This window comes from Monopterus albus, unplaced genomic scaffold (genome assembly GCF_001952655.1).
Source record: "Monopterus albus unplaced genomic scaffold, M_albus_1.0 scaffold292.1, whole genome shotgun sequence".
Taxonomy (NCBI): Eukaryota; Metazoa; Chordata; class Actinopteri; order Synbranchiformes; family Synbranchidae; genus Monopterus; species Monopterus albus.
The window spans coordinates 234,652-258,192 of NW_018128172.1; the positions used below are offsets into that span (position 1 = coordinate 234,652).

The following is a 23,541-nucleotide window of genomic DNA, read 5'->3' on the forward strand; positions in this document are numbered from 1 at the left end:
TCAAAACACTGGTTTATCGCACCTGAGTTCAATTTCTCTTGCCACACCTGTTCGCAATCAAGAAATCACTTAAATAGGACCTGCCTGACAAAGTGAAGTAGACCAAAAGATCCTCAAAAGCTAGACATCATGCCGAGATCCAAAGAAATTCAAAAACAAATGAGAAAGAGAATAATGGAGCTCTATCAGTCCGGAAAAGGTTATAAAGCCATTTCTAAAGCTTGGGGACTGCAGCGAACCACAGTGAGAGCCATTATCCACAAATGGCGAAAACATGGAACAGTGGAGAACCTTCCCAGGAGTGGCCAGCCGACCAAAATTACCCCAAGAGCGCAGCGACAACTCATCCAAGAGGTCACAAAAGACCCCACAACAACATCCAAAGAACTGCAGGCCTCACTTGCCTCAGTTAAGCTGAGTGTTCATGACTCCACCATAAGAAAGAGACTGGGCAAAAATGGTTTGCATGGCAGAGTTCCAAGACGAAAACCACTGCTGAGCAAAAAGAACATAAAGGCTCGTCTCAGTTTTGCCAGAAAACATCTTGATGATCCCCAAGACTTTTGGGATAATACTCTGTGGACAGACGAGACAAAAGTTGAACTTTTTGGAAGGTGTGTGTCCCATTATGTGTGGCGTAAAAGTAACACCGCATTTCAGAAAAAGAACATCATACCAACAGTAAAATATGGTGGTGGTAGTGGGATGGTCTGGGGCTGTTTTGCTGCTTCAGGCCCTGGAAGACATGCTGTGATAAGTGGAACCATGAATTCTGCTGTGTACCAAAATATCCTGAAGGAGAATGTCCGGCCATCCGTTTGTGACCTCAAGCTGAAGCGAACTTGGGTTCTGCAGCAGGACAATGATCCAAAGCACACCAGCAAGTCCACTTCTGAATGGCTGAAGAAAAACAAAATGAAGACTTTGGAGTGGCCTAGTCAAAGTCCTGACCTGAATCCAATTGAGATGCTGTGGCATGACCTTAAAAAGGCAGTTCATGCCCGAAAACCCTCCAATGTGGCTGACTTACAACAATTCTGCAAAGATGAGTGGGCCAAAATTCCTCCACAGCGCTGTAAAAGACTCATGGCAAGTTATCGAAAACGCTTGATTGCAGTTGTTGCTGCTAAGGGTGGCCCAACCAGTTATTAGGTTTAGGGGGCAAACACTTATTCACACAGGGCTTTGTAGTTTTGGATTTTGTTTTCCCTTAATAATAAAAACCTTCATTTAAAAACTGCATGATGTGTTTACTTGTGTTATCGTTGACTAATATTTAAATTTGTTTGATGATCTGAAACATTACAGTATGACAGCCTCCTTCCTTCCGCTTAGTGTACAGTCTCAGGATGCTGGACTTGGGGTGACACCTGCCGTGCATTGTAAGGAGCTTCCTTGTCTTAATGTCAGTGGCCTCTATCTCCTCCTTTGGCCAGCTTATTATGCCAGCGGGGTGCTGCTAAATTACGGTTTGAGCTTATCTGGAAATTTTGACTTTGAACCATTCAATGAAAGCAGTATAGGAGACAAGAGAGGCAAATATTAAGTCTTTTAGTTTAGTAGCATCATGGTCACTTATATATATAAATAAATATAAAAAATGTCTTTACAACATACAACAGATCAAAATTTATACATTAGAATATCTAATGAGATGGATTTCAGTACTGTTTCAGTACTGTACTCCACAAACCTTTCTACGCATAATATTTGTACCAGCATATATTCACGTTAATAAAAAATATAGATGTGCAGCATAATAGAAATGTGTTGGACGCTGTCTCCAAACAGCTCAAGTATAACTGGATATTTATATTTATGAGTATTTACAGTTTTTATACAATAACTCTGATGCATAATGTCTGTTTGAAAGATGGGGCTCGCTGCAACGTCTGATCTGATGGTACTTAAACTCCTCGTCCATACTCTTCTGTCTCATTGGTTAGTGAGGCCGTCTGTCACTGCTGCTCCTCTTTTCTATTGGCTGGTGTTGTTGGGTTCCATGTGAAGGAAGGTGAAGTCTGAATGAGGGAGTTTCCCCTTTTTCAGTATTTAACCAAGAAGTTAAGAGCTGGGCCCCTTGTAGGGGACACTCCCTTCGAAGGCTGCATTTGAAGACCAACTGCGTCATAGCATCGTGACAAGGCCATCTCTTTTCGGAGGCTCCTTCAAGTACCAAGAAACGCGTTCTTCTGTCCCCAGGCAACGAAGGCTCCAACCGATGCTTCTTCAAGGCCCATCCTCTCCCAAAATTCTTTGTGTGCCAGCAGAGCAGCTGTCAGGGTTCCTAGGTGACCAGAGCGGCGATTCGTAAAGAAACTGTGGGGGCAGGAGCAGTTGGTCAAGTAAACAGGAAATCCTCTGTAGACCAGACAGTCTCATTTCAGGTGGGCCCATGGTTGGGCTTTCACAATCTACAAGGGCCACACCTTTGCAGACTGTGCCCTTTGAAGGATGTACCCCTTGAATTGAGACGCAGCTAAGATGTCGTCATAATAAGACATGAGAAATATTTTCCCTCGTCCTCAAAAAAAAAAACAAAAAAAACAGCTCCTTTTCATGAGTCTTTTCTGTTTCTCTTTTGTCATTTTCCAACAAACTAGTCAATGAGTTTCCTGGAAGTTCTGTATGTCCCCTTTTCACCTGAAACAGGATCTGAGCCAGACAGACAGTGCAGCGATGTACAGTAATTGGCAATGTCATCAGGCATCAATACGGAAAGAGAGCAGCTTCTCAGAGTGCATGTTGTTGAGCGTTCGCAGGGCAGGCAGCTTCAGCAGCAGTTTGGTGAAGCGTGGCGAGTCCATGTTGGGGTGGTTGTTGCTGCTGGCTGACTTGTTGACCAGCAAGCGCAGAGCTTGGATCAGGTTCTCCTGCAGTTGCTCGACCGATGCCACGTTCTCGATACCGGTTCGATCTGAGAAAGAAGAACGCGAGAAATACTGTTTAGGACATGATGTTCATTTTGTCTATGACAGAGAAACAGAAACTGTTCATGGCTTTTGTTTTCCTTACGGTGTACCTCAAGGGCTGATTCTGGGCCCTATTCTCTTCTCAGTTTGGTCATGATTAGTAGATACTAGAACCCGACCGGACCAATGTGTCTGCTGATATGAACTAGCTGCACACATGTTGGTATCAGTATGTAGTACATTGTCTGTCTGCTGATACATGACAAGAAATTGATTGTAATGTCCTGTAAAACAAACAGTTGAAAAAAAGAAAACTATTATTGGTCAGTATATCATTATCTAATTTTTTAAGCTATCCGTATTGGTCTCTAACATCTTGAAGTAGTTGGCCTGTAGTGAATGTACTGGTTTTTAATGCAGATGATACACAATTATATCTTCCTGTCAACCATAATTATTGTTGTGATTTCCTTGATCTAAAAAAATCCCAAACTACGACCAGTCAGTCCTCAAGTCTCAGAAAACAACAGAACAGAAGTTACACATTTAGATGCTTACTTTCTCACCTTCAAAAATATAGTCAGAACGTTTTAAAGTGACATAAAAACAGATATGACATCACTCTGTTGGGACAAAATGCATTCTGGGATACTTGGCTACCTCATGTCAACAGTCAGCTCCTAAATATCTCTCTGTTGGAGAGAACGTGGCTAGAGGTGGACTGCATGTGACTGATGATGTCGTTTAGTCAAACAACCCATCATCCCTCCATCCTCACCTGCAGACACCAGCACCACAGCGGTGAACAGTCCCAGTTCCTCTGCGTTCAGCTCCAGTGCAGCCAATTTGTGGCTGAAGTCAAACATGGCTCCCAGTAGCTCGCTCATCCCCATCGCGTGCAGCTCCTCCAAGCTGTAGGTGGCGCCAGAGATGAAGGTCACCGTCTGCTCCTTCACGTTGAACAGCGACGCAAAACGCACCATCAGCACCTGCAGGGGAAGAAAGAAAAGCCAGGTTAAACCAATCAGGTGAAATACCTCTGAAGATTTGTAAGTGCTGCCTGTGTTTGCCAGACAGGTATGATGTCAACGTATGGCATCATACCTCAAAGGTGCTGGCCTTCAGCAGCGCAACCTGGTCGTTTTGGGACAGAGCATTGAATCCCGGGATGAATTTGGCAAATTCCACCACCTCTCTGACTGCAGGGGTGAAGGACAGAGAGAAGTCCTCCCAGATCTCCTGGTTGGTCTTTGAGGGGTCAGCGTGAGGCTGCATGTTCATCGGACAGGCCTGCAGAGAGAGCAGAGCTCCATCAACCAATCACAGCTCAGCACAGTAAATAGCAGGTGTGCCGACATCGGACACAACACAAAACTAATTGTAGGTGGTGGAAAAAGTGGAAAAGCTAAGTAAATGCATTGGTACTTTTACATAAGTAAAGGTTCTGAGTCCTTCTTTCCACTGAAAATTTACTATGAATGTTGCTGATAAATCAGCACCATTACTGATTAATTATTGATCAGTTGACAGGTTAGTAACAGTAACTAAGGGGGCGGGTCTTAGCACGCTGTCAGTTTAGATAAGATATTTTGATAGGTTCTTACCAGCACTGCGTGATTCTTCATTTGACAGTTCTGCCCCTGGGCCACATGACCATTGGAACCGTATTCTCCAATCAAATTACTATTATGCAAGCTCCGCCTCCCGTTGTCATTGTGATGATGTGTTACGTTGCGGCTGTTGTCTGCCGGCAGGTAATGTCCTGTGTCCAGGTTGTTGTTATGGTGATAGATGGTATTGAGACCGTTGGCGTGGTAACCACTGGGGCAGCGGTTGGGTCCCCAGAGCTCCCCCTCCCTGTTGCGGTTGTGGTTATTCTGTTGCAGATGAGGTGGCGCATGGAGATTGGCCAGCTTGTCGTGAGCATACAGGAAGGTCTCGCGGTGAGCGCAGGTGATGGCGCTGATGGTGGCATCCACCCTGGAGCTGGGAGGAGGGGAGGAGGAAGGGGAGGGGCTCTGAGGAAGAGGACGGGGTGAGGAAGAGGAGGCTGGGGCAGGATGGGAGGGGGAGGAGGGGTTGAGTGGTAAGGCTGAGGGCAGGGGGGCAATGGTCAGCCCTGGGCATGGAGAGGAAGCGGAGGATGAAGATGAAGAGGATGATGATGAAGAAGAAGAGGACACGGAGGAGAGGGTGGTGAGCTGGAAGTTGTTCTGCAGCTTGTTGTTGACCATGTCATTCATGGCGCTCTGCATCTCAGCCAACATCCTCTGTTTCTCACGCTTTGGGATCCGACCAAAACGAACCGCTGTGGACGGAGGAGGAAGAGACAACGTCACAGATCAAGGCTGTGATCACAAGTACACACCAACACTTTTCTCAGACAACAGCATCTTGACTGGACAATGCTGCAAAACCCCAGAGTACGTTCACGGTCTGACTGTCTTTTGTTTTGAAGTTCTGAACGTCGTCGCCTTCCACTGTGCCTGGTGAAGCTGGTTGCATTAGGGTGGGAAAGATCGTGGTTATGGCAAATACATCATGTTAAGCAGTTGAGGTTAAGGAAGGTAAACTCAAGTCTCCTGCACCAGATGGCAAATCCTGGTTAAGATATAACTCTAAATATATTCTTCTCTAGTAACTCAGATCTTTATGCTGCATTCAGACCAATTCAGCTTTCTGCCTCGTGGTAGCTGTTACTCCTCAAGAACATTCATTCATTCATTCATTTTCTACCGCTTAGTCCCTGAACGGGGTCACGGGTGGGGCCGGAGCCAATCCCGGCCGGCAATCGGGCGAGGCGGGGTACACCCTGGACAGGTCACCAATCCATCGCAGGGCTAACACATAGACGAACAACCACACATACATGCACGCACTCCTATGGGCAATTTAGAGACACCAATCAACCTAAGCTGCATGTCTTTGGTCAGTGGGAGGAAGCCGGAGCACCCGGAGAGAACCCACGCAAGCACGGGGAGAACATGCAAACTCCACACAGAAAGGTCCTAGGTGGGGCCTGAACCCAGAACCTTCTCGCTGTGAGGCAACGGCGCTAACCACTGTGCCACCGTGCTGCCCCTAGACAACTGAATAGTAGAACAGGCACTGCTGGGATTCGAAACCAGGATCTCCGGTTTACAAGACACGCACTTTAACCAACTGAGCCACAGCGCCCTGTTCCTCAAGAACATTGATCCTCAATATGACCCTTCTGAATCGAGTGTTGTACAATCTTTTGGACACAAGTCAACTGAAATAGGATTACAGTGCAAAGGAGAAGGTGAACACGGTGCCGTCAGGCCGACAGGGCAGTGTGCAGGTGTGCATAGACACATGGGTGAGAGCTCACCGTCTCGGCTCATGCCTACAGACAGACACTTCTTGAAGCGACACTGCTGGCAGCGGTTCCTGTTGATCCTCATGATGGTGCAGTTGTCGCTCTTCAGACACTTCTTGTACTGTATGTTCTGCTGGATGCTGCGACGGAAGAAACCCTGCAGGAGGAGAAAGGAACATTCTCTTGGTATTTGGAGTCTGTACCTGTCCTGTTTGGTTGACTGTTTGAACTCCTCCTCTCTGGACAGCGTTACAGGTCACAGTACACCAAGACAACCAGGCACAAGGATGGTTTCTTCCTCCGGGCTTGTGCTTTCTCAACTTGTATTTATTCAGTTTTTATTGTTGTGCACATTGGGGGCCACTTGGCCGGACTCAAATTCCTTGTATTCATTATACTTGTCAATAAGGTTTATGCTTGTGTGTGTGTGTGTGTATGTGTGTGTGATATCTCACCTTGCAGCCTTCACATGCGTGAACACCGTAATGGAAACCCGAGGCCACGTCGCCACAGACCTTACACAGTAGCACTATCCCGTTCAGCTCTGAAACACAGTGGTGTGGTGTCAGTGTGTCTACAAGGCTGAGCTCCTGGCTTTGCACTAACACTGTTGTGTGATGTCCGTGCAGATTCTCAGTCATCAAGGTCAATGTAAGCTGAAAAAAACTTGGTTTATAGGTCGAAGACGTTTCACCTCTTATTCAAGAGGCTTCATCAGTTCTGTCCAACTGGTTTATCAGAGAAGTTAAAAACCACAATATCCCAGTTAACTTTAAACCAGGGAACACCCTGCGGCAGAGACTGGTCCACCTGAAGGACAAAACACCCAGACATAAACAGAGTGATGTGGTGTATGCCATTAAGTGTAGTCAGGAGTGTAACGACTTGTACATTGGTGAAACTAAGCAGCTGCTTCACAAACACATGGCCCAACACAGGAGGGCCAACTCCAGTGGACCAGAGTCAGCAGTCCACCTCCACCTGAAGGACAAAGGACATTCTTTTGAGGACAGTGAAGTCCAGATCTTCTACAGAGAACATCGCTGGTTTGAGAGAGGAAGCTATTTTTGTAAAAAACAGAACACCCCTCACTAAATAGGGGTGGTGGACTAAGACACAACTTGTCATCCATCTACAATCCTGTTTTGAGATCTCTGCCCAACAGAACTGATGAAGCCTCTTGGATGAGAGGTGAAACGTCTTCGATCTAGAAGTTTTTTTCAGCTTACTGTTGTGTGTATGTTCATTTGTCCAAAGCCCACAGTCCTCTGCTATACAACCGAGCAGTAAATGTTACACTGAGCAGCTGTGACTGATCAATGAAAAGGATCCAAGTCACATCAGGATCTAAATAAATCACTGGATGCAGCCTGATTTTCAGCCAGATGTAAAACCAAAGCTGTTCAGCTGCACTGGCAGGTGTTAAACATGCTCAGATATCAGCTGTTGTTTGTAACAAGTGGAAAGAAGCCAAGTATCTTTACTCAAGTACTGTAAGTACAGTTTAAGGTACTTGTAATATTTAACTTTATATTGCACTACATTTATTTAATAACTAGCAACTTCGCAGATTTGGCTTATTAATGCAAATACAACTAATAAATGATGATATCTGATTATGTACTGAGGTGCCCAGTGGTTCTGAAGCCATTAACATCAGCTCCACCTTTTCCAGCTGCAACATTACAGTGAAGAATACACGAATGAATCACTATTTATAATCCAATAACATGTATAACAGTATTACTCTGGATAATGAGTACTTTTACTTTTGGTACTTTATGTATATTTTGATGCTAATACTTTTGTACAGTATGTCTACACAGCGTTATTACTACTTTTACTTCAGAAAACCTCTGGTGTGATGTACTTGTGTTCATTTGTGCAGACTTCCAGAAGTGTTCATTCACTCAGGTCACTGATTTCTCAGCTGGAGAAGATGTTTTACTAATGTAGTATTTGGAGAGTACTGTTTATTAATGTGAGGCTACAATTTATTTATTTAACAGATTAATTTCTGCCACAACAACATTTAGCACCGGTTCCTTCACCTGGTCGCCAGTGTTTTCATACAGAAATGCTGAATTGATTCCAACTGACTCTCACTGTGCACAAACACAGGACAGACTCCTCTTTCTCTTCTGCTAACATCTTCTAACAACTTGTTGCATCTTTCAGTTTCACTTCTTTAATCTGTATTTCCTCTGACGCTCTGCATGGACTGGGGCTGCTGTCAGGTTCTTACTGGTCACACTGGCCACAGACTTGCTGGGCAACGCTCTCAGAGAGCCTCCGTCGTCTCGGCCTCGAGGGGAACCTCCTGCCGAGGAGGAGCCGTCATCTCCTGTGGAGCCTGAACTGGAGCTGCTGCTGAGGAAGGATGCAGGTAAAGAGGAGGAGGTGAAGCCGTGCTGGGAGTCAGAGTTCTCGCTGTACAGGGATACTGGACTGGTCCGGGTCGGGGAGTTTCCGCAGGAGCCCACGTAGGAGATCACACCTCCTGCAGGAGAGAGGACGTGTGACAGATGAGACAGAGTTGGTGCTGTGGCTATTCATCTCGTTTATTCACCACTGGCGCTCCGCCTGTGTGCACGTGTCAGTAAATGGCTCCTGTCAGTGCTGCTTGGTGGAGTTCTGCTGCTTTATGCTGCTGCACACATGAACTGAACAGTGGACAGCGTTGCTGCACTACTCTGTTGTCACCTCGCTGTTTCCTGTTTGCTTTGCACAGCTGGTGCACTCGCTCAGTGAGGCTTGTCTTATTGCTGCTGTAAACCAAACAGCTGTGAGGGTTCAGACCAGGTTTTAGGGGTCAGATTAGATCCAGGTTTAGATATGGGGTCAGGTTAAACAGTTAGCTGTGATGGTTAAGGGTAGGGTGAGGGGTTAGGGGAGGCTCTGCTGTATGTCACTGAGGGTCCTCACAGAAGTACTACAGTCTGTGTGTGTGTGGTCAGCTGATGGGAGGGAGAGGAAAAGAGGGGGTGGAAGGCAGATGGTTAGTATGGAGCCTGGCTGTTTTCCCGTTACCGTAGCAACAGATGGGGTGATGTGAGGATGATGAGGGGGAGGAGCTGTCTCTGTAGTAAATGTTAAGAACAAACTGACTTTCTAGGAATTTCGGGAAGAGAGGGAGGAGGGGGAGGAGGGGTCGACTCCTCCCTTCAGCCTCCCTCCCACACCATCGTCCTCCAAAACCTTCTCTACTTCACTCTGAATCAGGACAGTCAAAAACTTGAAAGACGAAAAGAAACAAAACATAAAACAGGCTAATGGACAATAACATCAGAAGAAGTGTCTCATTTCAAAAGGCCTGTGCATGTATGAAACCATGATGAGCGGTGAATCTCGTGTGAAATGTAGTTTCTTTGTTTGACCTACTGTAAATCAAACAGCCTCAAAGTTACAGAAGTAACAGGTACATTTCATTTTAAAGCAGCTCTCAGTACGAGACAACAGAAACATTTACATGTTTTCAGTATCACAGTCACTCTTCGTGTTTCCCTGGACAGTTTCTCTGTTATGTAGTGGTGGAAGAAGTACTCAGGTCCTTTACTTCAGTACTAATACCACAATATACTCTGTAAGACTACAAATAAAAGTCCTGCATTCAAAATTCTACTTAAAAGTACAAATGCATCTGCATCAAAGTATATATATATATTTTAACAAAAAGGCCAGGGCTCTGGGAAATACCCTCCTGATCTAGAAGGCGAAGCCTCATTTTAGCTTCACATAATTTTGAATACACTTGAGTACTGTGTATTTTATTCTGAAAGGATCAGTTTATGTCCAGTATGGAGGAGGAGTGATAACGACATGAAAAGCCTGGCTGCAGCAGAGGTCAAACAGGAAGGGAACACACGCAGCCTCTCATCCTGATGCTGTAGCTCTTCACTCTCCCACGTGTTCGAGCTGCACGCGACGCCTGACTCTGTCTGCACGACTGTGATCGGCGCTGCAGCCTGATTTCACACACCCAGACACATGCTGCTGCTTTAACACGAGCCCGGCCGCAAACAGGAGGACAGAGTGAGCACACAGGCTGATCGTCACTCTGGGATCGCTGAACCATGCCTCAGACGTCTTATCCTTCTGGTGTCATCAGTGCATGTCATGTGCAGACTGATGAAGGATACCTCAGGGGAAAAGATGCTCAGGCAGTCACTGCTTTCTCCTGATACTGTGTTTATTCTGATCAGAGTATGAAGAGTTCCTACAGCCGTGCATGTCAGGTCCATACTGAGGAAACAGCTGTCAGCAGACAAACCACATCATCAGGACAGAGGACCTGGGGAGAGTCGGCTGAGGCTGCACACGTGAAAGTCAGGATGCTGAAAGGGACAATGCCTCACGTCACACTCACTCTCCTTTCCTCTCCTCTCTCTCCATCCATCTATATGCCACCATTACACATCACTAACTTTGTGTCTCCTCTCCCTTCTCCTCTCCTTCTCCCCTCTCCTCACCCTCCCGTAGCATGTCCTGTCTCCCTCCCCGCTCCTCCTCCCTCCCTCATGCACACTCTGCAGGAGTCGTGTGACCTCATCAGTCACGGCCAGGAGCCACGTGCCTCCTCCTCAGTCAGCTCCGCCCACACACACACACACACACACACACACACACACACACACACACACCTCCCTCAGCCCACACTCTCATGTTCCCACCTCTCAGCACACAGACAGTGGGACAGCAGACTTGTGGGGACCTGGATTCACGAAGCAGGTTTACTGGGACCTGGACTGAAAACACAGTGTTTGGTTGGAGCCTGTTAAACGCAGAAAGTTCACTGCTGCAAGAAAACGCTAACAGAGGCACTGTGGGTGTAAAGGCACTGGAGCTGCAGCGGACGGCAGAGAAACACAGCTTCACCAACCAGAAACCCTGAGAGAGCTTCACGTTTTGGTTGTTAGTGTGACAGTGTTCACGGCAGAGAACCAAAGAAGCTGATTGGTCTGTGCTGACGTCAGAAATAAGGAGGTGACGGGAAATTGCTTCCTCAAACTCAAAGACATTTCACAGCAGATCACAGGAGTTTTGTGACTGACTGCTGATCAGTGATCAGACACGGGGAAAGTTTCTAGCAACATTTACTTAAGTACTGTCCTTAAGTACTATGTTGAGCTACTTGTATTTTACATATTTTCTTTTAATGATACTTTAATTCAATTTATACTTTATACTATTTGACGTAATTTATATTCAGTTTAGTTTAAATAGGCTATTATTATAATTATTTAACACTATTTCAAATTTGAATGATACTTTTACTTCACTGCATTTCAGAGGGAGACCTACTTCTTATTGTACTACATTCATCTGACAGCTGCCGTTATTTTCCAGTTCAGACTGTTAATAACAAATAAATGATGCTATATTATTATCGTTTAAAAGACTTTTTGGCCCCTGGTGAAAATCCACAAGTGCTGCTCAGTAGAATATAAAGTCATTAGCATCAACTCCACCTTTCCCAGCAAGTGATGAACACAATAAAGCATCAGCCATAATGATCCAAAACTATCATACACATTCATGTGACATGGTTTTGTACTTTTACTTAAGTAACATTTTGAATGCAGGACTTTTACTTGTAACTGTGTATTTCTACACTGCAGTCTTACTACTTTCCGACCCCAGTACTTCTCCCCCCACTGCATACCTACAGTATGGTCCAGCAGGTACACAGGAGGCGGATTATGCAATGAGCTCGCTGACCAGCAGCCAATCACAGCGCGCCGTGCTCCATGAAAACAAAGCGCACATGGCTGCTTTTGCTGGTCCATGTGAACCGACAAAGGCCGGTATATTGCACGGAGCGCGCGCGCACGCACCCTGACTGGTCCACCTGACACCGGACGACCCACCGACCCATTTACCCGAAGCACAAGTATCACGGTGACTCTCCCCGTGATGATCAGCCTCAGTACGGACATGTGCCGGACTCGGTGGTGTGAACCGGCAGCTCACACCCGAATTCAATGAAACAGGCAGAGAAAAGCAGCGTAGCAACATTTTGCCATTTTGAAGCGCGTCACTGATGCCAAGAGCGTTTATTCACTGACTCAGTTTCCCAGTTTAGACCACCTGCGCCGTAAAAGCACTTCATTTATGCTCCCCCAGTTTCCTGTGCTGGTTTTGGTGTCGAGCCGCGCGTTAAGTTCTCATCCCACAGTTTCCGCGTTAAGCTCCGCTTGACGCGCCGCCTGAGGAGCGATGCGTCAGACGAAATCCGGTACAAATGCAGGTAGGTTTTGAAAACTGAGAGTGACACGTTCCGCTGAACGAACCATCAACTTTCACATCCAAACGCACAATTAGGCATTTTCAAAACTCACGTCAAACACATACGCAACGCGCGCACCACGTCTTGCTTCGCCTTGCTTTGATGTTGGAGGAGGCCGGAGGAAGAGGAAAAAAGTGGCGGGGAGTGTTGTTTACCTGTGTTCTTGTTGTTTGTGTCCATGGCAGCTGTTGTCATCCTGAACTCCAGTAGCGTCGTGCACGTCAGCGTCCTTTAAAAACCGCCCGCATCACAAACAAAAGTAAAACCGGACTCAAACACCACAGAAGAAGAGTCTCCACTCGGTGACTCTACTATACTAGAGACTTCGGTAGAGAAGTCTGCAGCCTCACGAGGAGTCTGTCATCTGCTGCACGCGCTTCACTCTCTATGTATTTTTTCAAACAGAGCGCGCGCCCTGCTGGATGACGATGATGAGAGAATGTGCAGGGGCAGCTGTTCCCGCACGCGGCAGAAAACGGGACCATGTAACCGCGGGGAGAGCCCCGTGCCCCAGTGACACACTTTTCCGCCCCTCCCCTATGTAGCAGTGGTTTAAATCCACGGGCACGTGGAGCTGCCCGCTGCGCTTCGGCAGAGAGGGGCATGGTGGGAAATGTAGGCGGGAGATTACGTTGTAATTTTAGCAGAGAGAGGAAGGAAACATTCATATGGCAGGATTTTACTGTGCAGCTGCACAGGTGTTTACACTGATGCCCCTCCTGACCCAACCCCCCCAACAACAAGGCCTGGGACCGGCGCCAAGAGTGCGCTGCCTTGTGGCTCATTGGTCAGGAAGCATGTACTTTTATCCACCGTGGCCTTGCTACGCTAGAAAGCTGCTTTTGTCAGGACCAGAGATATTCGTGGCTGACCTACCGACGCCACTGAGATGAGTTCATCTCGGCCTCCATCTCCTGCAGCTTCTCTGGTGATGTCTAAGTAAAACCCGAGTAGCAGCACAGGCCGATGGCGCCTCCTGCAGGACAGCTACGGCCTCATCTTCTTCTGTGGTTACTGATGGATCACAACCTGCTGCATCAGTGCACATCCACAGCTTTACAGTGTTTTACAATCACCCAGCAGAGTATCAGCATGTGTGGAAACAATGTGGTAATTACATATGCATTGCTAATGAGCTGGGTAGGCTGTCGGCCCAGATTCTGACAGGCAGAAATGGTTTAACACTGTGACTGAAGACGGGGCCTGTGTGACCCAGGCCTTGACAGTCTTTAGATAACACACTTTGCTGCTCAGTGAAACACACCCCCTTCCTCGCCCATAAGAAAAACCTAGCCTTGTGAGAGCGCTCTTTGCTTTGCATTGAGCCCTTCTCGGGTCGTCTGTTGGTAAAGGTGGAGCTGATGGTAACTACCTTATATACTTATACTGGGAAGTACTTTCCATCCTGCTGGGTAGCTGGTGGATTTCCTACTGGGATCAATAGAGTCTGATGGTTCTACTGGGTTTGGTTTGATTCATCTGGTTCTGGGCCTGAAGTTATCAGGTACATGTAGTGTAGTAAAAAGTACACGGTTTGTCTCTGACATGGAGTCACAGGATGAAGGAGCAGGACGTGGAAGTACTCAAGTAAAGTACAAGTAAGTGAAAATTGTACTTAAGTACATTAAGCTGCTTTTGTTACTTTCCACTACTGCAAGTGGCACCAATATGCAGCCGAACCCACTCATACTTTCAACTTTACAGCTGAAACTGTAGTTTTCACATTTGTGTGTTTGTTGTGTATAAAAACATGATACAAGAGGACATAGAAGAAATGTTACCTGTAACATGTTCCTTCTCCTTCAACTGCAAAACTTCTGTAAAAGACACAGATCCATGAAACTGGCACAAACACTCACCAGCATCTAGAAACACTTTACGCTTTATTTCTAAATCAATCAGTACACAACACATGTACAAATAATGCATCACTTCTGCTGCCATTTATAAGTTGTACTATGGCAACAACACTGGTCCAGCCTTGGTCTCATCGTCACAGTGAACAGTTTTCACGCAACTCCTCTTTAACCAGCCAAGCGTTGCTGAAGCAGACAGCGTGTGTAGCCTGCTCAATAAAGTTACTGTACATTCATTTATTAGAAAAATTTAACTGTAGTAAAAAATACATTTGTTATTCTGATTGCACAAGAACAGTCTTCAGTGATGATGCATGTTGCAGGATAAAGGTGATAAAGGCCCTTCACTCTTCTAGAGGCGAAACAGGAATTAAAAAGCTCCAGTGATTACAGTGATCCTTCTGAGGCTTCGTCATTTAGGCCATTGTGGATTTTATTTTGCAGTAAAGGATCATGGAGACGACCATGGCACAAATCTGAGGGGGACATAGATGTTAGGAAAACATACAACTAAAAGGTTGAGTTTCATTTTTGCTTCTGTCAGTAAGACGTAAAGCCTGAAAAATGAGGAGGATGAGACGTGGTCTTTACCTCCAGAGCTGCGATCCCCAGCGCCACTGCCACAATGACCACCGTGTTGTCGTTGACCAGCTGCTTGATCTTTGGGAAGCAACCAGGGCTCATCTGAGAGGAATAAGGGAAGGAGGCAGAGTAAAACAATGAAGGCCAGTGTTTCAGCATGATGTTGTTGTTGTTTTGCATAAATCCAACACATTGCTCTCTGCAGTGTGAGGAGCTGGTGGAGCAGTGTAACCAGAGCAGTGACTCTGCACAGTGAGGCCTTTCTCAGCCTGTGGAGCTGTGTGTTGGAAACAGACTCCCAAGTTTCCTGAGGAGGAAATCTGCCCCCCAGTGCAGCGGTTTAACAGCTGGAGGACAACAGTGGAGGTCTACGGCCCAGAGTGACGAGTTGGACCAGGGTCTGGACTCACACACATTACGGTGAGGACACCACGTTCACTGGTGCTGCTGGTCTCTGGACGGGGATTGTGGGGAATCACACATACACACAAAACCACCAGCTGTGTCCTTTAATTTAAAAAGATTTTGGCTCATGCGCATGGATGAGCTGTAGTCTGTTTGCTGTTGAAGCTCTTACCGTGCCATTGATGGCTGCCGCTGCATTACAGGGGTGAATGACATTCGGACAGCACTGTGGTGGGAACTGACTGCTGTGATTCACATAGTAGGGAGAGCCCACGAAGTCTGAGGCGTTGTAGAAACCACAGCACTTTAACTACAGGACACAGAGAGAGCTCATGTGACCAGAGCGCTGGAGACACAGTGCTACAATGACTTGTGTGCAGCAGAATCACCACTCACCGAGTTCATCGTGCTGTTCCACAGGGCTGTGGTGTCCGCATTTCCCCCATAGTCCTTCTTGATGTTCTGAACTGCTGCCTTGCCAATCTTGTTGAACAGCTGGTCTGCCTAGAACGCAAGAATACAGGAGTGTCTGCACACGTGTACCAAATGGTAACCATGGCAACGTGGCCACGGAGACCCTCTGTATGACTTACCAAGGGTCTGAAGACCAGGATCACCACTGCTCCTGCAACCTCGGCGATGAAGACCAGCAGGACGATGATAAAAAACTGGGAAAGAAACCTGAATGTTAGGCATTTGATAAAAATGGCGATTTACCCTGTGAGTTCCTCATTAGTGGACAGGAAGCCACTTCGTTCAGATGCACCAACAGGTAAGCCGTCTTCAGACAGGATGCGGTGCGCGCTCTGCTCCACTATCAAACCCATTCATGTCTGTGTGGCAAAGTCCCTGCCTGAAGTCAAACACAGTTCAACTTGGGCACTGCGCTCTGTGACGACACCGTGACACGTCCAATTGTAGAGAATCTGGCAGACCACAAAGGAAATGGAGGAGAAGCTGATGGTGGCGGCCTCACACCCTCCTCTTCTTTGCTGCGACTCATCTCCTCCTCATCAGTACTACTAAAGCCAGAGCTTTTCGCTGACATGTAGAGAGATACATCATATATCCAAGTCCGCTGCTCGAACAACTAGTTAATGTCTGCTAACCACCTCCTGCAAAGCTTTTTGGTCGCCTAGCAACTGGCGCCCAACATACATGCAATTTGCGTGTGCATCCTCCTCCCCCGTACTGCAGCGCACACCACGTCCTGTCTGAAAACGGCATTAGTGCTCACATTTTAAAGGAACAGTCTGACATTTTGCTTTGCCATTGTCACAACTAAATCTGAAGCTACCACAGCACAGAGTTAGCTTAGCACAAAGACCAGAAACGGGGAAACAACTAGCCTGGCTCTGTCTTCCTACAGGCCTTCTAAAGCTCACTGGAGAACATTTCTTAAATGTGGACAAAAACCAAAGAGTGAAACCAGGTTGTTGTAGCTTCTGTGCTAGCTTACATGCTTCACACTTGACCAGCTGTTCAGGAAAAGTCAACAAATTTAAACAAAAATCAAGATTAATAACTTGTGAAGACATCAAATAATTAAGTAACAAGAAATTCAGGGGAATGACACGTTCTGGTTTTACTGGCTGACATAAGCTAAACAGCTGCTGGTGGACATTTAGGGTACAGATGTGAGAGTGATCTCAGTCTTCTTATGGCTCAGGTAGGAAGCACATAAGCTTAATTCCCAACATGTGTACTTATGTGTTTAAGCCTGTACAAAGGAGGAGACAGCAGCGTACCAGCAGCAGCATACAGCGGCTCTCTCTGACCGCACCACAGCAGCCTAGGAAGCCGATGATGAGCAGCACTGCTCCGATTGCGATCAGCAGGTAGCCCACCTGCAGCACCTGGCCCAGCTCTGGAGGAGCATTGTCTATCTTCCCCAAGAAGCTGAGGATGGAGCCACTGTCCACCTTCACCCAGATCCCGACACCCAGGATGGCAGCACCCGCCAGCTGAGGGAGAGTGGCAGTGAAAAGAGGGCACAGGAAGGGTTTGTTTTCAGCATTACAGGGACACGGCAACCGTTTGACATATGACATATGTGATCGCTCCTCAGTCCTTGCTTGAGCCAGAAGTTGTTCCAGTCTGCCATCATGAAGGACGTCCCAAAGCTCTGAAAAGCGAGGAGGCTGCCATGAGCGAGGATGCACAAAAGCATCCTTCACACAAGTCTTTTATGGACCATTGCCCCTTTATCAAAAACCATATGGTGATTGAACAATTCAGAAGATGGACTGGAGGAAAGGATGGTTCATGTCTGTGGGCGTGTCTCAAGTTTCTTTTGTGGGCCATCATTTCCCTCACTTGCATCTTTCCCCTGTGTCCACCTAAGATCCTAGCAAAAAAACCCAGGAGAGAGGACTGAGGAAACATGTTATTAACAACATGAGCCTTCTTCTGAAGTGTCCAATCATCAACTGATTTCCAATAAAGGGGTGTGTCGGTCCATAAAAGCCTTCAGTGAAGGATGGTCTGGTGCTTCCTCACTCATAGCTCCTCCAAAAGCTTGGAACGTCCTCGGTCCTCGGTCGAGGGGAATGACTTCCAGGTTGAGTGAGGATTGAGGAACCATTAATTCTTCTCACCTCACATGCTATGGGGGCAGGACTAAGTGACAAGGAAAAGATACAAGTGAGGGCAATGTCTCTGCAATTAAGGGAACCGAGAAGTATCCTTGAACCTTTATGTAGCAGGAAGGCTCTAAGCAGAGCCATTAAGTCTGAAGAGTTGCAACACTGAGGGGTCAAAAATGGCAGCAGGTCATGTGACTCATTTAGCTTCCAATAGTTCCAGTCAATTAATAACTGCTGTTTTCTGGGGGCATCAGAAGTTACTGCCTTGCAAACTAATTCAGTGTTCTGTTGTTATCAGCTCATGTAACTACTTAGCTAGGTACCCAAAGTATTAAAGTGACCCAATATTTGAGAGAGATAGTCACAAAGATTGTGAAATGTGTTTTAAAACATGTCACTAACTTAAAATGTCACAATTATAATTCCTGCTATTGATTTTGGCTCCTTACTTCAGAAGTCAGTGTAACTCTCTGGCACCACTGCTAATGTTTGCAACTATTCAACATTCCCATGATCTGCCATTACTATCAATAAACTGTCGTTAGAGAATCGTCACTCTCCTTCTTAATCCACGTTGGGTCTAAGGACAGGTGAGATGCATCATGGGAATTGTAGGCTGCAGCATGTTTGTAGCTTGACCCTGTTAGTTACCAAAAGTCAGAATATCTCGACCTAATTTGGGCCCCTCGGTGTTGTCTAATTTAAGACTGTGCCCCAGCTCTTTTTCCTCTCAAAGGTTTTAGAGAAAATAGTTTTTAATCAGCTACAGGCATTTTTACAGGATCGTTTCATTTTTGAGAAATTTCAGTCTGGGTTTAGATCCCGGCACAGCACTGAATCAGCACTCCTAAGGTTTATAATGATATTCTTTTATCTATTGATGCCAGATGTCCTGCTATGTTGGCTCTTTTAGACCTTACAGCTGCCTTTGACACTGTGGATCATACAGTCCTCTTGTTTGGCACATCTGTAGGGATCCAGGATACTATTTTAAAACAGTTTCAGTCATATTTATCTAATAGGGGTTTCATGCTTGGGGATATTTTTTTTCTCATGCCTGCTTTCATATGGTGTGCAACAAGGTTCCATTCTTGGCCCCGTTCTTCTCTTTGTATATGCGTGTGCTGGCGTTTATTATTAGTAAATATAACGCGTCTTTCCACTGCTATGCAGATGATGTACAAACGTATTTGTCACTGAGATGTAACAAGGGAGTTTCCAGCCTTTTGATTGCCTGAGTGACATTAAAACCTGGTTGTCTCAAAACCTTTTTTGTCTCAGTGAAACTGAGACTGAATGTATTATTTTTGTTTCGCATTTTATCCCAGGTGGTACCGACTTTAAACTAGGAACTCTTGCCTCTTGCACTCAGCCAATTGTAAATAAAAACCTGGAACCTGAAATTCGACAAACAAATTAACCTGTTGTTAAAAAGAAAAGACTGAACTTGACTGAACTTTTGGTTGGAGTGTAGAGATCTCTGGTCCTCCAACCAATTTACACCATGTAAACAGTGGGACAATAAAGCTTTTTCAACTTACAAAGATGACGCCATTGAAAATAAACATCATGACTTTGAGGAACCCAAAGCATCCCATTGTTGCTGCTGACTGTTGAACCTAGAAACAGAAAAAAGAGAAGTTGGTCAGACATTAAAGTCATAGGACTTTGTTTTGTGTGAGGTTCAGTTTATATACAAGATGAACCACAGTTTTACATATCACAGTCCTGCTGACGTGTTTCACTGAGTTTCACTGTTGTCATGTGCTGCCAGTGAGGCCACAAATGAACAGTAGGACTGGGTTGTTTCCTGTCTCAGGTGTGAGAACAGGTGAGGGGGGAAACACCTGTTCTCTCCCAGCTCCTCACCTTTTACCCTTTGTGAGACTAATAACTCGCCTCCCTCCAACAGCCGAGCACTGAGGCTTTCTTTTCCCTCTGAGGGCCTTTAATAATCACCTATCACCTTACCTTTGTTTAGCTGAGGAGGAAGTGCGGCGCCCTGCAGCTGCTGCAAGCATTTCACTAAACAAATGGCATGAGCAGCTATGAATGCAAATGAGGAAAGAACCACACATCAACACTACTGATGTGAAAAGGTCTGTTTCTCTGCAGCTTCTCCCTTTTTTTACATCCATATCTGGAGCATGTGCTACAGTACAACACGTCATAAACACAGAGATGATGTGGTCAAGTCAGGCTTTACATATAGAGCCCAGCGTCACAGTCACAGCTTACAGCCTACGACACCCTCTGTCCTTAGAGCCAGAGCCAGAACAGCTGTTCTGCTCCTGCACTGAAATACAGCCAGTAAAAAACAAAGTCAGGGACAAAAGGCAGCATTTGATAGTTAAAATCAGCAGAAAGAGTCGTCTCGCATATCATTCTAATTCAGTTCAGGCGGCTGTAAAGGCTGTGGTTGCTGCCTTTTCACACTGGAGACTTTCTCCTGCAGAAAACAGACTCCACTGCTTGTATTGGCAAAGAAAACTCTGTGGTCACCCCTGGCATGGACTGTTTGACCTTCTGCCCTCTGGCAAAAGGTAACGGGCCACGTGGTGCAGCACAGCCTGCTTCTTGCCATCAGACAGCTACATGCTCTTTAATATGGCAAATGAATGTACAGTGAGAGTATGTAATGTGCAATACAAGAGGTGTCTATTGTAAGTTTCTATTTTATGGTCAGTGTTTTATTTATTTAAATATTCTTCTATTCCATGAGACTTATTTCTAACAAGATGCTTTATGTGAGTAGCTAGATGCAACATAACCTTGTTCCGCTGCGTACCCTACTTAACCCTGTAAAGCCTGACACATCAAAAAATAGCCAGAACATTCTAATATTTTGGAAGTGAGATGTTTGTTAAACCTTTTAACAAAATCCAAAAGAAAATTCAAGATTTTTATTTGCCATTTATGCACAGACAGACAGTCCAGGCATAAAGGAATAAATGTGCCATATTATTTAGATTATTTTATTTTTTTTGTATCACATTCGATATCTGGGCAATTTTGGCAACTTTTTTTGCTCAAACTTGTGTAGCAAATATGATACAAATGGTTTTCTAGGGTTAATAAATAGCTTGAATGACAAAGTGAATCTCGGTGGCTGGCTGCTGCTGCTAATCCTGAGCAGCTACAGAAGCACATCATGACAAACCAGCCCAACTAACTAACTAACAAACACATAATATTAATCTTATTTATCACGTATGACTTGACAGCATCCTGTGTGAATCTCCACCTGCCTCCACTGCTCTTGAGTCATGTCCAAATGTGTGCACCTACCTCCCAGCAGGGAGAACAGGGTCCTCTGTGTGGCACGTCAAACAGACAAGTTGTTTCAACTGTGGCCGAGCAACAACTCTGCTGTGTATAGAAACCGACTGCTTTCTAGCAGCTGGGAGAGAAGAGACCATGAGGGACCATGTTCCCTTCCCCCTTCTCTCATCACCCCTCCTCATCTGCTGCAGCCTTCACAGCTATTTTGCATTCCCTGACACCAAATTAACCAAAAACAGGAAGTGGCTTGTCAGTTCATTTGCCTGTTCCAGTAAAGCTGGCTGTCATCAAGTTAATCATACATTCTCGGCCGAGACTCCCTCAGCAACATAACCAGCGGTTGCCTTGACTCCTCCAAACTCCCCCTGTGGTTTTCCCCCTCTGAGCATGTCCTGCTTCCTTACACTCAGCGCCTGCACTCTGACACCGAGGTGTCGCGGTGGTTATGTATTAACAAGACAGAGAAACCTGCAGATCTCAAAATGGTCGAGGCAGGACCCGGTGTTAATTGAACACAGGTTGTAAACGACAGGAGCATTTGTGATAAAGTGGGTTTCCATCCAATGCAGTGCAAGTCTGAACCGAGTGTTTCCATCCAGTGAGACTGTAGGAGTTGGTTCACTGAGATGCCCAATGACCTACTGCAGCAGAGGTCACAACAAGATGACATCACCGAAAGAGTCAGAGCTCAAACTGTGGATAAAGTAGAACACCTGATGTCAGGTGATGTTTCATATGAGGAAGGTCACATCCTCCTCATCGCTCCTCATCGTCTGAACAGTTCTGCTGCCATTTCTCAGCTCCTAACTAAAGCTTGAATCATGATTCGTGTTGGCCAGGTTTAACTCACCAGGCCTGGCTTCACACAGAAAACTCAGCCTTTGTCTCTGATGTAACCAGGGCCTGATTTTCACAGTGGCGTCCGACACCACGGCGACTCCAGCAACCGGCCGTAAGACAGAGCTGTACAGTCCTGTCTGTGGGCGTTACAGCTGACTGTGCTATGTTGTGGTTTAAAACACAGGGATCTGTTTGTCCAGCCCGACTTCCTGGATCATATGTCACTGCCTGACAGGTACAGGAGATGACACACCCCCAGCAACACAGCCCACATTGGGTTTTAACACAAGAACAAACCTGTGAGTGAATCCACTGCACTCTGTCACATCACGCTTTGATCAGCTTTTCCCCATCAGCCAAAGGTGAAACCTGGTGGATGGAAACTCACCTGTTACCTACAGACAAATCTCACATCTCCAGTCTGACTGTTGCTGAGGTCAAGGTTATTTTTGTCTAATCTTGGCTTTGATTGTTCAGTTTTATGTTACAAGTCTTGTTTTCTTCATCGCTTACCATCTTGGGACCTTGTCGGAAATAACATACATGAACCATATCATCTCTTTTCATGGTCTTACAGGCTGTTAACAGAACAAGAAGCCGTTGCCTGGAGGAGATGTCTAATGCTGTGCTGTGTGCGTTCAATAAACACCATGGGTTGCTTCTGTATTTGTTGGTCTGAGAGCAAGAAAACCTCTAAACAGTCTCTGACTGACCATCACAGACATAGACGCCATTGAGCAGAATAACTGAAGGCAGGTCTCAGGAGACAAAGGGCCATTGTTGGACAGATCCCTCCCTACGGTGGTACGACACTGGCATTCACCAGAAAACAACCAAAGGGCTAAGATGCACCTGGAAAAGCTACTGTGTAAATGAGTCCAAGTGAAGCATGTGATCAGTTTACCTTTCACGAGAGAAGTCCAGGGATGTGTGCTCCGAGTCTCTGCCTCCACTCTCGTGATGGAGGCCAACACGCTGTGAGGTAACAGATGTAAATCACCAACAGTGTCCTCTGTCTGCTGCTTCCTGGTGCTCCTGCCTGACTTTCCCTGCTTTGTGCTCTTATTTTAGGAGCGCCGGCTGGTTTAAGTCCTGTGGAGGGAGGAGGGGCAGGAAGGCGTAACCCAAGCAGTTGACTAATAACACACATCACCATGGTGTCGGGCTCCTGAGGGAGGGAGGAGTCAGAGACAGAGGTAACACCTGTACCTGCACCAGGCTGGGAACACACATACTGAGAGCACTTATGTTTCCAGGTGTTAATCTGAATCCAGTGTATATGACAATACAAGGTGACCAGAGGCGTTCCTAGTATTCTGATCCTCTCACGTATGCAGCTGGGGAGGACAAAAATATAGAGACACCTCTGAATATAACGTAGTCCAGTACAACACCACCTTCAACTATGATCTCAGTAGTAAACATATAATTACATTTATACGTTTATGAGATT

The 23,541-nt window shown here is 46.1% G+C and overlaps 2 protein-coding genes and 1 non-coding gene across 6 annotated transcripts; all 3 read right to left on the bottom strand.

The window, feature by feature from the left end:
• Window positions 1-1,685: 1,685 nt before the first annotated feature.
• nr1d1 (nuclear receptor subfamily 1, group d, member 1) lies at window positions 1,686-13,267 on the bottom strand. Of its 2 annotated transcripts, XM_020623168.1 has the most exons (9): window positions 12,694-13,267; window positions 8,498-8,752; window positions 6,708-6,796; window positions 6,265-6,409; window positions 4,517-5,220; window positions 4,017-4,202; window positions 3,691-3,901; window positions 3,023-3,196; window positions 2,829-2,917 (listed from the first exon to the last, which is right to left on the bottom strand). In XM_020623168.1, the coding sequence occupies exons 1-8, from the start codon at window positions 12,731-12,733 to the stop codon at window positions 3,024-3,026; spliced, it is 1,803 nt and encodes a 600-aa protein (XP_020478824.1). In that variant the 5' UTR covers window positions 12,734-13,267; the 3' UTR covers window positions 2,829-2,917; window position 3,023. The 2 variants fall into 2 exon arrangements, with proteins under 2 accessions (XP_020478823.1, XP_020478824.1); XM_020623167.1 differs by lacking the exon at window positions 3,023-3,196 and having other exon boundaries at window positions 1,686-2,917.
• On the bottom strand, window positions 6,016-6,089 carry trnat-ugu (transfer RNA threonine (anticodon UGU)). The gene has a single exon. It is a non-coding gene; the product is annotated as a tRNA-Thr (tRNA).
• Window positions 13,268-14,422: 1,155 nt separating the features above from the next.
• tspan34b (tetraspanin 34b) lies at window positions 14,423-23,474 on the bottom strand. Of its 3 annotated transcripts, none has more exons than XM_020623016.1 (8): window positions 22,993-23,474; window positions 19,508-19,585; window positions 17,130-17,345; window positions 15,975-16,049; window positions 15,778-15,885; window positions 15,554-15,691; window positions 14,986-15,078; window positions 14,423-14,870 (listed from the first exon to the last, which is right to left on the bottom strand). In XM_020623016.1, the coding sequence occupies exons 2-8, from the start codon at window positions 19,562-19,564 to the stop codon at window positions 14,811-14,813; spliced, it is 747 nt and encodes a 248-aa protein (XP_020478672.1). In that variant the 5' UTR covers window positions 19,565-19,585; window positions 22,993-23,474; the 3' UTR covers window positions 14,423-14,810. The 3 variants fall into 3 exon arrangements, with proteins under 3 accessions (XP_020478672.1, XP_020478673.1, XP_020478671.1); XM_020623017.1 differs by lacking the exon at window positions 22,993-23,474 and adding an exon at window positions 21,255-21,464; XM_020623015.1 differs by lacking the exon at window positions 22,993-23,474 and having other exon boundaries at window positions 17,130-19,576.
• Window positions 23,475-23,541: the final 67 nt, after the last annotated feature.

Coding starts and splice junctions, on each gene's coding strand:
- nr1d1 (XM_020623167.1), bottom strand. CDS start 12,733: ATGACAACAGCTGCCATGGACACAAACAACAAGAACACAG. Junction 6,410..6,707: donor ACGCATGTGAAGGCTGCAAG/GTGAGATATCAC, acceptor CTCCTCCTGCAG/GGTTTCTTCCGTCGCAGCAT. Junction 3,902..4,016: donor TGAAGGCCAGCACCTTTGAG/GTATGATGCCAT, acceptor CTTCCCCTGCAG/GTGCTGATGGTGCGTTTTGC.
- tspan34b (XM_020623015.1), bottom strand. CDS start 17,432: ATGTCATATGTCAAACGGTTGCCGTGTCCCTGTAATGCTGAAAACAAA. Junction 16,050..17,129: donor GCCGCTGTATGCTGCTGCTG/GTACGCTGCTGT, acceptor TTTCTTTCCCAG/TTTTTTATCATCGTCCTGCT. Junction 15,079..15,553: donor CGGCAGCCATCAATGGCACG/GTAAGAGCTTCA, acceptor TATTCCTCTCAG/ATGAGCCCTGGTTGCTTCCC.